We start from the raw sequence: 17230 nt of genomic DNA, 5'->3' as shown, positions 1-17230 counted from the left end.
GCCTCCTTATAAGCCACCCTGTGCTGTCTTGCCCTCTTGCCCTGTTCTTACCTATTCAGGGCTATTTTGCATTGTACTCTATGAGAATAGTGCCCCTTGGTTGTGTGACACAGGGTCTGAAACCATCCTCCTCTTGGGACCAAATACAGATGTCATCCCCTATAGCTCACAATTCCTCAATGATTCCCCATGACCTATGTGGGTGCTCTTTAAACTCACCTGAAGAAAGTGATGGGGGATGGAGGGTCTAAAGAGACAAAGCCTGAAGAAGCCAGTCATTAGGGCAAAATGTATTATTTTTTAAATAAATTTCAAATGTAAGATTATATTTTATCTTAATTTTAATTCTGCATTATATTTCATGTTTTAATATAGCAATAATTTTCCCAAAATTCAATTAAATGCATACTCCAAGAAGATGTACCATGTTTATCCTAGAGCTCTGAGTACCCCCTGGCACACCCACGCAAACCCCCACTGGGAGGGAAGCAAGGTTAAAATTTTAAATTCTAAGGCTCACCTCTGCCATGCTCTCAGCCCTGCTCACCTGTCCTGGCTTACGGGACCTACTAAGCTTATACTTTATGCTCTAGCGGTGACTAAATCATAATTGCTCAAACATGCTACAATTATTAGCAAATCCATGCCTTTCTCCAAACCTAAAGTACCCCTTCCTCCCCCTCCCCCCATCTGTTTTCTCATCAAACTCCTATTCAGTTGTTAACTCTGAGCCTGTGATACTACTTCACGGACTCCCTCCCAGAATACTACACAGGATACAGTATTATGAATGCACATTAATGCCCTTCACCTAAGCACCCTCAATATTTGCACATGCATTCTTTGACATTTATTATGCAATAGATGTTGTTTACAATATCTTATCCCTGCAAATAACTACAAAAAACTGTCAATGCTCCGTCCCTCCAAACTACAGTCAAACTTACTGAAAGTTGGTTTGTTTTTGAAATTCCTCCCATTAATTCCTTAACCTATTATAATCTGGTTTCCGAATGCCACACCACTGCATTAAAAACACTCTAACTAAATTCATAAATCACCTTTGTGGCTAAGTCCAATGAATTCATCTCAATCCTTACCATTCCCGATTGTCCTTCTCTAGCTTTCTTGTTAAAACTCCAGCCACTTCTTCCTAATTGTCTTTGCTGGCTTTCATTTCCTCTGCCCATGTCAGCATTCCTTAGGGGTCTGCCTGAAATAGTCCTCCCCATTCACTCCAAGCCCTCTTTCCTGGGTGAACTCACATATTCTCATGACTTTAGCTATCATCCTGTTTTAGATAAACCTGGAAACCAAATTTGAGTTCATTTACCCAGTTCAGTTGCTCCATTCACTAATGACAACTTCTGCATGAAGTTTGAGAAGTATAAAATAACACAGCAGTACAGTAGCATAACAAAGACTTACAGTGCTTACCATGTGCCAAGTACTGTTCTAATCACTAGGTTTTTATGTATTAGCTGATTTAGTTCTCACATCAATCCTATAAGGTAGATACTGTTATCCATATTTTACAGATAAGGAAACTATGACAAGGAAAAAAAGCAAGAAAGAATCCCCACCTCTAATGAAAAACTCCATTTTTTCTACAATTGTAAGAAAAAGTTAGAAGGCAATCATCTCATATTAAGGATTCTGAGCAATTGGCTTCTTCTGGCAATAGTGATCTTTTGTTAGTTAAGACTTATTAATCATCTTAGTCATGTTTTCAACATGATCATCTTTTTAATCATGTTTCCTTTCATCTCTACTGAAATAGAATAATCTTAATTATTAAAATGTCTCACAAGTTCTATTTCTCAGCCACAAAAATAAAAATGAAGTTCGTGGTAGAATAATAAATAAATATTTGAGATTTTATTGTACTTACCCTTTGTGCAAAATGACAATAAATTTAGTATTTGAACAATATCTTGGACATAGGCAGTCAAATAGGCACCTGAGAGAAAACTAGCATGGTGTGTGTGTACAGTTGGCTATATCATGGGTGGCCTATGAATGTCCTCGAAAGTCTAGATGGCCACACTGTTTGCAAAGGCTAGGATAAAGCGACCAAAGGTCTGATTTAGCTAAACAAACCCAGTATTTATCATGTGGCTGTGAATATTTCACTTCCCTGGTTTCCCAACATTTTGCAAAAGATGTAATGTGGCCAAGAAAATACACTGGAAAACCAGACTTGGGAAATATTTAGTTCTTCCCAACCAAGACCAACCAGTTAAACCCAAATGAACGTTGTTGACAATATCTGGTGTGCAGAGACCCACCCAAGGAGCTTATGCTTCAGATCCTGTGGGTAAAACATGGGGTAAGCAGGAAAAGGGGAAACAACACATGGGCAAAGTAAAGTACAAAGCACAAGAGGAATTATGTCCCCCTGCAGAAAGCAGAGGCACTGGGCCTCTCATACAAGCACTGTAACAGGCTTTCTGTAAGTATTTGCGTAATAAATATCAGCTGAATTGAATGAGCATTGTAGCCAGATAGGCTGAAGAAATAGAAAGATGTCACATCATCCAACTATAAAGGTCACATGGAAAATTAGTGGGCTCAGATAAACCGGTGGAAACAAAGGAAAAACAAACTTTAGAAACTAACCAAATGCCAGGAAACATCATGGGCCCAAGTTCCAGTCCTGGCCAGCTTCCACAGGGGTCTCTTTTCCTTCCTGGCAGAGACCCCGGCTACAGAGTCTGTACTTTACTCTGAAAAGCTGCCACCAAATAAGGAACTCCATTGGAATCTTCTCCTTGCAAAGCCATCTGTTCACTGAACAAGGGTCTACTGAGCCTTCTGTGCTGGACCCCAACATCCAGCAGAAACAAGGCATCAAGGTCTCTGCTCTTGCAGAACTAACATCTTACTGATGTAGAATCAGATAATAAACAAATAAATACATACATGAACATAATGGTATTAAGTAGGAAATTTAAAAATGAAAAGTAGATGAGATGGAGAAAGATGGGAGAAGTTGTCATTTAAGCAAAAACTCCAGACCTAGGCATGTGGCTCAGTTGATTGAAACATTGTCCCACACACCAAAAGGTTGTGGGTACGATTTCCGGTCAGGGCACATGCCTGGGCTGTGGGCCAGGTCCCTGGTTGGGGATGTATGAGAGGCAACCAATCCATGTTTCTCTCACATATCAATGTTCCTTTCCTTCTCTTTCTCCCTCCTTTCCCCTCTCTATAAAAATAAATTTAAAATTTTTTAAAAAGAAAAGAAATATAAATTGGTGGAGCCACTATGGAAAGCAGTATAGGAGTTCTTCAAAAAAATTAATAATAGAACTACCATACGACCCAGCAATTCCACTCCAGGGTATTTATTTGGAAAAAAAATGAAAACACTAATTTGAAGAGATATATGCACTCATATTCACTGCAGCACAATTTACAATAGCCAAGATATGAAAGCAACTTAAGTGTCCACTGATGGATGGATGAATAAAGTGATACATATATATAAATACAATGAAATATTAGCCATAAAAAATAATGAAACCTTGCCATTTGTGACAATATGTATGGACTGACAAGTTACTATTCTAAGTGAAAAAAGTCAGACAGAAAAAGACAAATACCTTATGTATGTGGAATCTAAAAAACAAAACAAAACAGAAATAAACTGGTGGTTACCAGAGCGGGAAAATGGTTGGGGGGACAATCAAAATAGGGGAAGAGAATTAAGAGGTACAAACTTCCAGTTATAAAATAAGTAAGTCATAGGAAAGCAATGTACAGCCGAGGGAATAGTCAATAATATTGTGATCACACTGCATTGTGACAGATGATAATTAGACTTCTTATGATGATCATTTCATTATATAAATATCAAATTACTATGATGTACACTTGAAACTAATAGGATATTTTATGCCAAATATACGCCAATTAAAAAAAATAAAAGCTGGACCCTTTAAATATTTTTTCTTCGTCAGCTGCCACGATGTTAAGCACAATGTCTGTGTAGGGCAATGGAAAAATACTGCAAGAGGAAGGGGCTTTTCTTTCTGGTTCCTCTGTGTTCCTCTTGGCAGGATAAATATAATATCAAGAAGTTTAGTATTTTTCATGGCCTATGGAGTACCAGCCAACTTATTTTAAGATCTTTTCTAATTTGAGACAATTGGGGAGACAGCTGGTCTAAGTTCATGAAACTTTCATGTTTTCGTATTATTTTTCCTACATATACAAGGATATGAGCACTTCATTCTGTTTACTCATCCTGATTTAAATGCTAAAACCATACTGCTTTGACTATAAGTGATTTGAGAATTTGTTTTAATACACAGTAAATCAAGGGTCACCTCGCTATTCTGTTTCTAAATGTTCTTCACATTCTAAAACATTTTCCCTTCCATATGAACACCGAGATCATTTTATCGAATTCCCCACCTCCAAAAGAAATCTCCATTGGAGCTGTAGTTGATTTCCATTACATTTTATATATTTAGTCCTCCCATCCAGGAACATATGTATTTCCATTTTTGCAGCTCTTGCTTTAACATCCTTAAGGTTGTACAATTTTCTTCATACACATCCTGTACCTTTCTTGTGATATTTATCTTTAAGTATTTTATAATTTTAACATTATAAACAAAGTGTTTTTCTCCTCACCAAGACAGTTCATTCACATATTTCCCTCTCAACATCCCAATGATACTAAAGAATGCTTCCACCTCCCACCCACCCCCACAGTACTCTGTCCCATAACACTTGAGTTTTGCTGATATATTGAGAATACTTCATTCAGACAAGTCAATTCTCCCTTACAATCTCTTCTATTTCAAACACCCTTACTAAACATTTGTATTACATATTCCTTGTCACTCTCAATGTATATAATTATATATTTACTATATCTATAATACCTACTTACTCATATATCAAAGTCCACTGTCCATCACTATTTCCTCTATTTCCCCTATATTATCTGTTTAATTAGAGTATATTGCTTAGAGTGGAGTTTCTGGGTGATATGTCTGAGCACTTGCAAACTCACATAGGGCTTTCTTTACCCTGAAAGATGAATAACACCTAGAATCTAGGATTCTTGGAAGGTACACCTTTTCTCTAAATAATCTGCAGATGTTTCTTACACCATCATCAAAGTTACAGTACTACAAATAATCTTTTTTTGTTGTTGTAGTTTTAACTTTATGTTCCTATCGACTAGTTTTTAGGGGCTTTTTTCTTTCCACTAATTTCAGAATATGCCTAGGTCTGTGCTTTTTCTTACCGATTTTGCCTCAAACACAGTGAACTCATTCAATCTGCAGTCTTTTTCAATTTGCGAACTCTTTTCAGCTGAGAAATATTTTCTTTTACACGGTGTTAACTGTACACAACCAGTCTAAAACCAGAAGAGATTAATATGCACTGACTCAGTCAGGGGATTTTATGATGAAGCTGGGCCCTGAAACACAGGTAAATTTTAGTAGGAGAAAAGGCAGTCCTAACAAAGAAAACAGTCACTGCAAAGGCACAGGGATGGGAATGACTCCGCCAGGAAAGAGTGAGGAAACAAGTCTGACTGTAATAAAAGAATCTGTCAGACACTGGCAAGGAAAGAACAGTTTAGATTCACTCACTGGTTGAATAAGAACTCAAAAGCACTAATGGTCAAGGATGCTGTATGCTGTCCTCAAGCAGCTCACAAAGGGAGATAAGAATATTTAGGCAAATGAAAACTTCATAACTGTAAGATAATTTGAAAAATAGCTATAATATAGAAGTAACATTGGAAAGCAGAGCTCAGAGAACCAAGTAATAAAGAAGTTGTTTGTTTAAACAGGAAATTCATCTTCTAGTATTTCCCTTGGTCTTCTTGAATAAAAACAATGTTATGGAGAGAAAAACTCATACCTACGATTTTTCCACATGTTCAATTTAAAAATGAAAGTTTCTCCAAACCAGAAAGGAAATCCAATAAGGTAAGAATGACAACTCTTTAAAATTTTGCCCTGGCTGGTGTGGCTCAGTGGATTGAGTACAGGCCTGTAAACTAAAGAGTCACCAGTTCAATTCCTAGTCAAGGCACATGCCTGGGGTGTGGGCCAGCCCCCAGCTAGGGGCACACAAGAGGCAACCACACATTGATGTTTCTCTCCTTCTTTTTCTCCCTCCCTTTCCCTCTCTAAAAATAAAGTCTTTTAAAAAAAATAAAAAATAAAAATTTAAAACGGGGAAAAAATTGTAACTGTGTACAGTGATGGACCGATGTTAACTAGACTTACTGTGGCAATCATTTCATGATATATACAAATACCGAATCATTATTTTGTATACTTTAATATAATGAGACGTCAATTACACCTCAATTTTAAAAAAACTTAAGCCTGTTTGCCTCAGTCACAGATTTACTAAACAAGAAATTATCAGAAGCTTCTGCCCAATGATTCTGGCTGGGTTCACTTTTATAAAGCAGGTTCAGTGAGAAGACTCGTCAGTACCATCATGAGTTCATGCCTGACCCCAGTTAAAATTCCCAAGTTCCAGTCTGTGAATAACTTGAGACAACATAATCCAAGGTCCTTAAAAAGAAAAACCCTATAGATGCTTTAATTTATCCCTAAAAGCAATAGTCCTCTGAAAATAAAGGGCTATCAGAGCACTGTTCCTTCACAAAATAAGAAATAACTCCAAGAAAAATCAATTAAGTACATGTCATTTACAGAAATATTTAATTTATACATTAATTAAAATTAAACATTAAATATCCTAAGGTGGGGGGAACAATAGCAATAGTAAAACCTCCTTCTTAACCAGAATGTAATCACAATCCTGTATCTGTAATCCAGAACTTCAAGTCCAGTGCACACCAAGGAGTTTTCAAAGACACCAGACCTAGTTTCATTAGGGCTGTCCTGTGAAACATCCAAAATATTTTCCTCCTGGGTTTTTAGCTTCTCATCATCCCCATCTCAATGCAAGGAAGAAAATGAATTAATATCAAAACATAAGCACATAAAATTATCTTGCACTTCATAGATAAGTCTAATAGGATTTTACCTGATATTTTTTGTTCTTTTAAGAAATAAAGAAGCTACATCTGGCAGGAAGCTAGGCTGGCATGAAAGAAACTCTCCTAATATGTTTTAAAAATCCTGATCCCCCTGGTTCTGGCAAAGCAAGGTCAAAAATCAGCAACCTCACTCCTTGCCCTGACTGGTGTGGCTCAGTTGGTTGGAGCATTGTCTCATAACCCAAGTTGTGGGTTCAATTCCCGGTCAGAGCATCTACTAGGTTATGGGTTCAATCCCTGGTCCCGGCCCCTTCGAGGCAACCAATCGATGGTTCTCTCTCTCTAAAAGCAATGAAAAAAAAAATGTCCTCAAGTGAGGATTAAGATAATAATAAGAAGAAGAAGAAGAAGAAGAAGAAGGAAGAAGAAGAAATAATGCCCTCACTCCTATTTCTATCTATTTCTCTGAAAATAGAACATTCCATTCTTTTCCTTTCAGGGAAGCCTACCTCCAAAACTCCAAAGAAAGGTGCTGCACCTTAAGAAAAGTGGGGCCCAATAGTTAAAATGGAAGAGAATTTTGCCAAAACTATTTGAAACATGATTCAGGGAGATGGAGGAAAATGGTAATGTTGGAAACACTGTGGGGTTTGGAGCCAAGCTGACTTGGGTTCCAACCTCAGCACATTGGACTTTCAGGCTTCATGTTCTTGAACAAGTCTCTACGAAATGGAAATCACACACCTATCTTCAGGAGCTGTTAGGATTAGAAGCACATTTCAAAGACTTGCCCAAAGCTACACAGTACTTGACCCCAGTTCTAAATGACTCAAGTCAAGTGTTCTTTCCCCTTTGCCATTCATGTCAGAATGTTACTGTTAGGGGTAGGGAGAAAAGTCAAGCTCAGGCAGTGGGTAACAACAGGGCAGGGCTGGGCACACACTGCACTCCTCAATGCTCAGGTGCTTTTCACTAGCTCAGTTCCCTCATCATCATGACCACAGGAGCTATTTATGCAGCACCTACTTACAGGTGGGGCAAGGTATATAAAATACTAAGTACAGGGCCTGTTACATAATAAGCACTCAATAACTGATGCCTACTTATACAGAGATCTTAACTTCTTAAGAGAGCTTAGGAAAGGCTGGTTTCTTACAGGAAATTGAGTGGAACACAAGTTAACCAGGCAGAAAAAGGAGAACATGCCAGAGTGGGCATTTCTCAAAGAAAGGCAGCGTATACAAAGGCATGGACATGAAAAACCACAGTGCACTCGGGGAAGTACAAGTCATTCGGCACGGCTACAGAAGAGAGGACTACACGGAAGGAGCAGGAAACAAGGCTAAAAAGGCAGGCAGGCCTGGGTACACAGAAGATGCTTGGATTTCCTCCTGTGGATGGGAGAAACCAATGAGAACTTTTAAACAGGGAGGACACAGTTAGATCTGTGTTTCAGAATGAGCACTCCATCACAGAATTGAGAAGGCTGGACTGGAGAAGCAGAGACTTGGGGAAGGCAGACAAGTTAGGAGACTACTGCAATGATCTGAGCAGGATGGTAAGAGCCTCAGCGAAGATTGTGGATCTGGGGCTACAGTTCAGTGGTAGAGCATCTGATTGCAAAGACAGTGCGAATGGAGGGGAGGAAGCAGAGTCAACAAAAGTCAGTGATCCATTAGAAGCTAAGGATGACCCCCAAGTTTCTGACCTGAATAAGAGGACATTCTGAATTGGGGAGTATTTGTGGAGCGGGCTGAAACAAATAGTACAGTTTTGGACTTAACTAAATTACAGTTGCCTAGGGGAACCAAGGGATGGTCTGGAGCAGAGGGCTCAGGGCTAGAGACACAGCCTAGGGGGCCATCTCACAGCCATCACAGCTGGAGCTCTGGGCAAGGATGAGATGACTCAGCAAGTGTATGTGAAGGGAGAGGAAGGCTAATGACAGATATCAAGAAGAAGAGAAGAAACAGGGAGAAGGGGAAAGCTAAGGAAGGAGAGAGTTTTATAAAGATCCAATGCTGTAGAGAAAGACGCTGTATCCAGTGGGTACTTTTCAGTCTGAAAGTAGAAGTTATTGGTGGCCTCGCAGACGGTTGTTTCAGAGGCTTGATGGCACAGAGCAATGGACTGAGTAGTGAGCAAAGGGAAGAAGACAAAGGAACTGTAGCCTCTACCTTCTAGGATCAATAAGAGGGAGAGAGTGCCAGCACGGGAGAGCAAACAGATTCCAATACAAGATGTGGGAAGCTGCTGCTCTTAAGATGGGAGAAACTTCGGCATATTTATTACAGGCTGAAGGAAAAGAGCCAAGAGCCAAGTGGTAAGTGAGAGGCTAAAGATGAGAAGAGACAGACAAAAGACCATGAATGAATAGATCAATCAATGAAGTACACTCCCAAGATCCCAGAAGAGGAGAATGGGTCTGAGAACACAATCAGAGGGACAGACTGTTGAAGAGGAAGGGGTATTTCTTCCTCTGAGAAAAGGAAAAGGGATAAGGGTGGGAACTGATACAGATAAGTCTGTGAATGTTGAGGAGGGAAGCTGAGGGAGTTTGGCTTTCCTTACAAGCTAGTGAGAATGAAAGGTGATAGACTTGGTTCTTAACTTCACTTCACAGTCCTCTTTAAGAAACTGATGAAAGCTGTAGGCTCTGTCCCTCAAAAAGGCACATAAGCACTCACACTCAATCCATGCATCCACAGATTCTGTCAGCTGTGAGGCTAAGGAATTCCAAAGAAATGGCTGTCACAAGCAATCTTGTCCATAGAAGAGCACCTACACAGGAAAGCAACTTAACTTTTTAGAAACACAGATATTTTAAAACTCTCACTTAAACCTCTATGATGTATTCAATCACCAAAAAGACAGACTATTTGTATACAAAAGCACTAATTCAGACTCTCTAGGAAAAGAGATATAGGAGACCACCTTGCCTTTAGAAAACACAGAATGTAAAGACAATGATTAACAGAGCTTTGGATTTAGCAATGGCTTTAGATAAAAGTAGTGTTTTTTAAAAGATGAAACATAAATCTAGAGGTGAAGGGAGATAAAAATCAAGCCCTTAAATCTAAAGATAGAGGGCTGAAAATTGCTGGTGGTAAATGCAACTCAAAGGAAAAGTACATGCAGGACAATTTTTCAAGGAGGAACCAAAAGGATTTGTTCTCTAAACGCAAATGGAGGACTAAGTGATTTTCAACTGATGTGCCCCCAGAATTTTTAAAACATGGGATACCTGATCCTTTAGTCAGGGGCACTGACTTCTTTTCCCTTAGATTGTCAAATTAAAAAAATGACAACAGTCTTCTTTTCCCTTAGATTGTCAAATAAAAAAAATGACAACAGTCAACACAATAGCCATCCGGTGTTAATGAATCAAAATTATACTTAATTTTTTGTTGGATTGACAAAAAATATATTTCTTGGTGTGCTGCAGAATTTTAGCAATTAGTTTATATGTGCCATGAGATTGAAAAAGGTTGAAAATAGCTGGACAAAGAAAGGAAGAGTTGAAAACTATTTGAAGGTTCTGAGGATCCACACGAGCCTTTTCATAGCTTGTAGATGCTTGAGTCTCAGAAATCACACTTACATTTCAGAGCCATCTGCCAGAACCTACAGGCTCGGAAATGTACGCATGCCAGAAGTCTGTATGAAACAAACCAACCACTCTTCTCTGCTCCAGTCACCTGCTTGCGGTGACCCAAGATGTGCTGAACTAAGGGTAGAGGGTGCAGACAGGAGCAACCGATGATGGAGTGAAGTCTTTTAAAAAATATAGACACAAATTGATCCCATTCATTACTTCATATATAACCATACTCTGCTAAGTAACACAAGATATTAAAAACAGCCAAGTCACACATATCACTGTCAGAAATAAAGATTACGTGTACCAAGTGCTAAGTGTATGCCACACACTACACTCCATTTTTCTATGATCTCATTTGAAACCTCCTTACAACCCTAATGAGATTGTCATTTCTTTTTTAAGCATTGAAGACGCTAAAATCAGGGTGGTTAGGCAGTCTGCACAAGGTCACAGAGCTAGCAAGCGATATGCCAGGACTTGGACCCAAGCCCACCAGGTGCCAAAACCTTTGTCTCTCAAATGATTACACCACCCCACCTTATGCCAAAATCAAGTCCTCAAGACAGGCCAAGTCACTACAGCATGGTAGTTAAGAGCACAGGCATCAGAGACCCACAAACAAGACAGAGACTGTATGTTTCAATTCAAATCAAATTGAAGTGAACAAAAATTTATTGTACTCCTAAAACAATACAAGGAAGAAACAGGTGGGAGTTATTTAAAGAAGTTTAAGGTATAAATGACCTCACCTTTGTAGGAGCCTACATTTAGGTGAAATAAAAAGCAATTTAAATTATTATAAAGTATATAATTTGCAAAAATTATATAAACTGTAAATGCTGTAAGGTTTGAAGCAAGAAAGCTCACAGTGTTCAGGGTCAGTTTTATTAAGAAAGTAGTACTTCAGCTGAACTCTTATAAAGAACCGTGAGAAATTTTGCACATTAACAGGATGGAGCATTTCAAAGAGCATTCCATAGAAATTGGTAGTAATTATAATACAAATATAGTGTTGAAGACTCTTTTTAGCCAGTCATCTGAATATCAACCCTGAACCGCCAGTCCTTACACAGGCCAGGGAAGAAAGTAGCCACCAAGGACCGGGCTAAGAGTGAAGAGTTTCTCTTATTCAAAAATTCAGTTCAATGCAACAGGACTGTCAAACAACAAGGTTAATTTTTCAAAACAGTCTGGAACTTAAGGCATCCAAACAAGAGCTCTCATTTATAAGGCAAATCATTCTTCCAAGAGACAGAATTTGTCACCATTTCTATTCTGGAACTGCCCTCAAAACCAGTTCACAATCATTCTAAGTTTTTGACAGTCATGACTAAAAATCAGTTTATAATGACTCCAATTTTTTCAATCACAAGTAGTTTGGACTCCAAAAGGAAATCAACCAGCTTTTCTCTAACCTGACTCCAGGTCATCATAAAATGAAAATCCACCCTCAAAGAACTACAATTTGCCACCATGAGGATTTTCAAAAGAATGTGCCACAGGCTCTGACAACAATTCCTAAAGTTGAGTTCCAACAAAAGATGAGTACAGCCCACCAAAAAGAAATACATGTAAGTTTTCAGGGGGTAAATCACTTAGATAATGTCCGGTTTGGGTTATTTAAAAATCCACACCCCTGCTTTCCTTAATGCTACTAGCATCAGGTATGACAACTGCTTAGATATAGTTTCCTGATAAAGGTACATCCTATGAATCCATGACCCTGCTACAGATTTGGGGGGAAGTGGCCCACTTTCCCATTATAAGTAAAGCAAGAGGGATTTGCCTCTTTTCTGGTGGCTCAATTCTAGCTGTCAGTTTCTGAGATTGTGAAAAACATCTCTCTCCAGTATCTTACCCTTTTCCTCTTCAACTACCCCCTCGCTTCCCTTCTCCTCAAGAGGGTTCACTTCAAATCCCCGCCCTCTCTTATCCACCTTCAAGGTGGACCCCAGGCCCGTGTTTTAAGGACGGCTGAGACGTGTGATGAAACAGACAGCAGAAAGGGAGGATGTGACTGTGTTTGTTGTGTTTGTGCTCAGTGAAGTGTTCAAACAAGAAAAGGGAGGATCCCTTCCTGTAAGTGTTATTTTATCTCAAATACCTTCCCAGTTGTCATCTTTGGACTGTTCTCAGACACTGAAAGACTTGCACTCTTTCCGACAGGCCACAGAAGTATGGGATTTCTGTCCTCCTTTCCTTCACACACAGGACTGACCTGCACAAGCTAAACCACAGCCTTCTCTAGCAGCCAGCCAATCCAATCTCACATTCAGAGTTCCCTGTTGCTTCTTTTTCACAATGACAAAGGAGATAGCTCCCTCTTTTCTTAGACGGCAGCCTCTGTACAGAACTCCATGGTGGTCTCATGTGCGCAGTTCTGTTGCTGTTTTTAAGTGATCTCCCTACCAGACTTGAAGCTGCTTGAAAGCTAATACAGTACCCTGCTCACCTCTGTATCCCTAGCACACAGTGGGCACAAAATAAATGCCTGGATCAAATACATGAATGATAGATTTGAAAGAGTTCAGAAAGAGAATCAACCAGACTAATTGGAATTGTAGCATACAACTGTCTCATAGCCTTTCCTCAAAGTAAAAATTAGAGTTAACAGCTTGTGCAATCAGTTAACAGTAAAGATATCAAATCATTCGATGGTAATTGATGCCATAATTACATGGAAGCTTAGGATGATAGCACTTATTACATGAGCAACTTTAGATAAAACACTTAACCTTTCTGTGCCTGTTTTCCCCTGTTATACCAAAAGCGGGGGCGGGGGGAGGGGTCATACCTGTTTACCTAATCACAAAGTCAGAGCGAAGCTCAAATGACATGGTACATAAGATCATTACATAAATCTGCATTATCAGGCAGATTTAAACAAATAATTCTCATTATTAGTGTTATTTTATGTGCATACAGTTGACTAAAACATAGGAATAAAGTTCAGACAAAAGAGCCTACTGTCAAATATATAATAAATAATATTGGTGGATCATGAAAATGTTTTCAATCACAGGGATTTTTGTAGAAACTTCCTACCTATTCAATTTATCTTTTAAAAAGCTCGTGATTATGTGTAAGTGAAATTTAAAATGATTCTGCAGAGAGTTTCAGGCTATCCTCTTTGGTGCAGAAGCAGGAGGCTTAAGCACCAAGTCCACGCTGACCTGCCTGAAGCACCAGCCACACAGCACGAGGCTCTGCCCTGGGCTCTGCGGCAAACAGCCTGAGGAGGCACAAACTCGGGTTTCAGCGCAGTTGGCTGCTTTATCACCAAAGCCTGCAGCTGAAAATACAGGCAAGCACAAAGATAAGTCTTTAACAGCAGACAATTCAGACTATCGCTATAAGGAAGACCACCTAGAGTCTGAATCTTAAAAAAAAATGAATAAAATCAAGGAAAGAGTGCACCAAGGCCAGCAATACATGACAGACACATAGTTAAAAGCATCTCCTCTATTTAGAAAAATAAAGCACTTTTGCCAGAGCAGAAACTGTAGAGAAAATGTAAAACAAACAAAGGTTGGTTCTAAATATGCTACAAACATCACAAATAACATCATGCTATAGCTTGGGGGGCTGCTGGGTTGTTTCAACTTCACTTGAATTCCTAAAAATATCTCTACTTCTCCAGCCACCACTCTCTGTACTTTCAGCAAGAGTGGAGCAGATGGCCAAGTTGCTGACACTGCAGGCCTAAGGTTTTTCAGCTGCATTTTTCCGGCTATGCATTACTTACAGAGGTGAAATACAGGATAACAGAGTATAAATCTAATAGAAACCAATGGAGACTACACCATACGCCACCCAAAACAATTCTGCATTGGAAGGCAAACCATGCACTTGTCCCTAAAAATGTTTAAGCCTTGGTATTCACAGTTTGTAGGAGTTTCCCACCTTTCTGAAGGAGAGAGACGTGAGCTCATCACTGTGAATCCTAGAAACAGTTCCTCAGAATCATCTCTAGAAATACCCAGAGAAGTGAACAATAATCAGCTGGAAACAGAAATATCAAGAAAAAGGAGCTTCCAAGATTCCCCTCTAGGTGTAAAAGCAATCAACTTCTATTTTTAATCTTGCTCTGGCACCAACATCCAGTCAAACCTCTCTCTAGCTAATCAAAGATAGCTGATTTGTTATTATAAACTGTTTCAAAAGTCAGAACTGAATGGAAGTCATCACAGATTTAAAAACGATGCTTAGTCGAGAAGCACTTAAAGTAGGTTGAGAGGCAGAAGGAATGGCAATGCCCTAAACACAGAAACAAACTCATCCACTACCAAAGAATAACTTCCTAACTGACTAACTGAAACATATATGTTGGTAGTCAAGTGCAAATGAAATTTCCGCCCATGTCAAACTGGATTTACAACACTCAAATCTATGCCTGGTTTTTCACTGTAAAGGATGAGGGGCGGGTAGCTAATGTCTCCATAAGTAAGCAAAGTCAGAACTCTCCTGGGAACTTGTCACATTCTTCTTTTCCAATCAACAATTTTTAATCCACTTGAAACATGCTATCAAAGAGGGCCTTTGGCAAGGAACTCGGCAAGAATATGCAACACTGGGGACACCACCACAGTGCTGACATCAACCTTGGACAAAATGCTGCTTTTGTCTCAGCAGCAGCCTGTGACAAAAACAGGAACTTTATGAGAACTGATCACAACTGCACCAGAAGCCTGATCACATGCCCACGACAGAGCAATGTTTCTCTCATTGTTATCCAAAGGACTTCTCTAATAACGGTGGCTTGACTTATTTCATTCTTTTATTTCTCAAAATAAACCCAGCCCTCCTAGTACCAATCTACTGTCAAAAGAGAGGGTGCCGGCCAGGATTTGCATGTTACCTCTCCTTTCCTTCTCCAAAGACTCCAAAAGGTGATTGGATGCGGGAAATTCAGCCTCAGTAAAGGCACCAGGGGAAAAAACCCTTATGACAAAGGTGGTCTCAAAGCAGCGCCGTGTCCCTCTCTGGATGGAAGCCACTGCTTCTAATGTCTCTAGGACCCTCGATCGCCCACCCTGCTTCTATCTCACTCCTGTCACCGGGGAGGCGTCGCGCATTGTTAAAAGACGAAAAAGAAATGCTGCGGATTTCCCATGTGTCTTTCTCTTTTTTTTGAAGGGGGGCGGGGGACTGAAAGAGGCGTGGGGCCCTCCCCTCGAAAAGGGTAGAGGACGGGAGAAAGCTGTCAGCCGCCCTGCTCGCAGCCTCACCCCCACCCCCAACCGTGCCCAGACGCCCGGACAGAAGCGGAGGGCGCAGCTTTGTCTCGGGCTTCGGGGCGCAGGGAGTGCAGAAGCAGCCCGGGCCTGCGAGGACCTCTTCCCCGAGCCCCTGCTTTCCCCCCTCCCAGAGAACACAATGAACGACACGGGAAACCCACTTCCCCGCGTGGGAGAGGAGAGAAGACGGCCCTTCAGAGCCCGAGCCAGATTTCCGGCATCGTCCTCCCCTCTCGCCCGCACGGCCACCAGAACGCGCGGCGGCGACCTGGTCTCCCTCTCGCCACGATCCGCAGCGGCGTCCGGACGCCCGCACCCGCGCCGGGCTCCTACCTTCCGAGAGCTCCAGCTCCAGCTCCGCCAGCTGAGCCCGCACTTCGGGCGGCAGAGCCGCCACCGCAGCCGGCGCGGGCTCCAGGCCTCGCTCCGCCATCCCGGGTCCGCCAGCCACGCTCCGGAAGACAAGAGAGGGGGCCGCAGGAGGGACGGACTGACGCGGGCCCACACCCCGGCTACAGGATCCGGCTCCGGCCGCCGAGCGCCACCAGCACCGATGCTACCGCCGCCGCCATGAGCGAGGGTCACGTGAGCGCGCCGGCCCCGCCCCCGGGCTGAGGACGCTCCGCCTCAACAGAGCAGTCAAACTCAGAACTCACGAGCTTACGGCGCCCTCTACTGGGAAGATCCTGAAAAGACAAGCCAAAAACCACCACCCCGAAATCTCCAGCACAAAATGGGTTTACGGTGTTGATGGCGTGGACACGAAGCGTTTATTTAACCGTTTACGAACTCATGTCATGTGCGAGGACTTTTCAGGGGCTCCAGGCAATACTTTCCCAGCTCTCTTCACTTAATAATATTTGCCTTTGTCTTGTCCTTTCCTCCACTTGGCCCTGATTGACACCTGCCCATTTACAGGGATGTGAACAAGGCCACTTCTTCTTCATTTTTTTTTTTTTTTTTAAATCAATGGATTGCCTCTGGCACACCCCCAGCTGGGGACCTGGCTTGTAACCCAGGCATGTGCCCTGACTGGGAATCGAACTGGCAACCTTTTGGTTCACAGTCTAGGGCTCAATCCTCTGAGCTATGCAAGCTAGGGTGGGCCACGTCTTTTACTGGGGTTTACTGGTCCCATTTTCCAGGAACAATTGTGTTTCGATTTCAGTTTTAGCATCTATGACAGTGGAGGGAAAATCCAGCTACTCCTGCCTAGACTTCTACTTGCAGGAGGTGAACTTAGTCTTCTTTATCTTTTTATTCTACTCAGTGGATTCTGGTGTTTTCACTTTGCTTCCATGATGATCCAAAAGTTGTTCTTTAAAAGGACAGACCCCAACATTGATCTAATTGATCTGAATTTCTAGTCAGTATAACATTTATCAGCTGGAAGGAAAAAAATTT

At 41.1% G+C, this 17230-nt stretch overlaps 1 protein-coding gene across 1 annotated transcript in view; it reads right to left on the bottom strand.

Annotated features, from left to right (window-relative positions):
- Positions 1 to 16397, bottom strand: part of DIP2B (DIP2 acetate--CoA ligase B (putative)) — a 223562-nt gene extending 207165 nt beyond the window's left edge. Inside the window, exon 1 of the mRNA XM_090273151.1 lies at positions 16160 to 16397. Within this exon, the coding sequence (XP_090129277.1) occupies positions 16160 to 16259 (100 nt within the window). The 5' untranslated portion in view covers positions 16260 to 16397. The remainder of the gene's footprint in view (positions 1 to 16159) is intronic.
- Positions 16398 to 17230: the final 833 nt, after the last annotated feature.

This window comes from Furipterus horrens, unplaced genomic scaffold (assembly GCF_987537825.1).
Source record: "Furipterus horrens unplaced genomic scaffold, mFurHor1.1.pri manual_scaffold_4, whole genome shotgun sequence".
Lineage (NCBI taxonomy): Eukaryota > Metazoa > Chordata > Mammalia > Chiroptera > Furipteridae > Furipterus > Furipterus horrens.
This window is presented reverse-complemented; position numbering and strand designations above follow the sequence as displayed.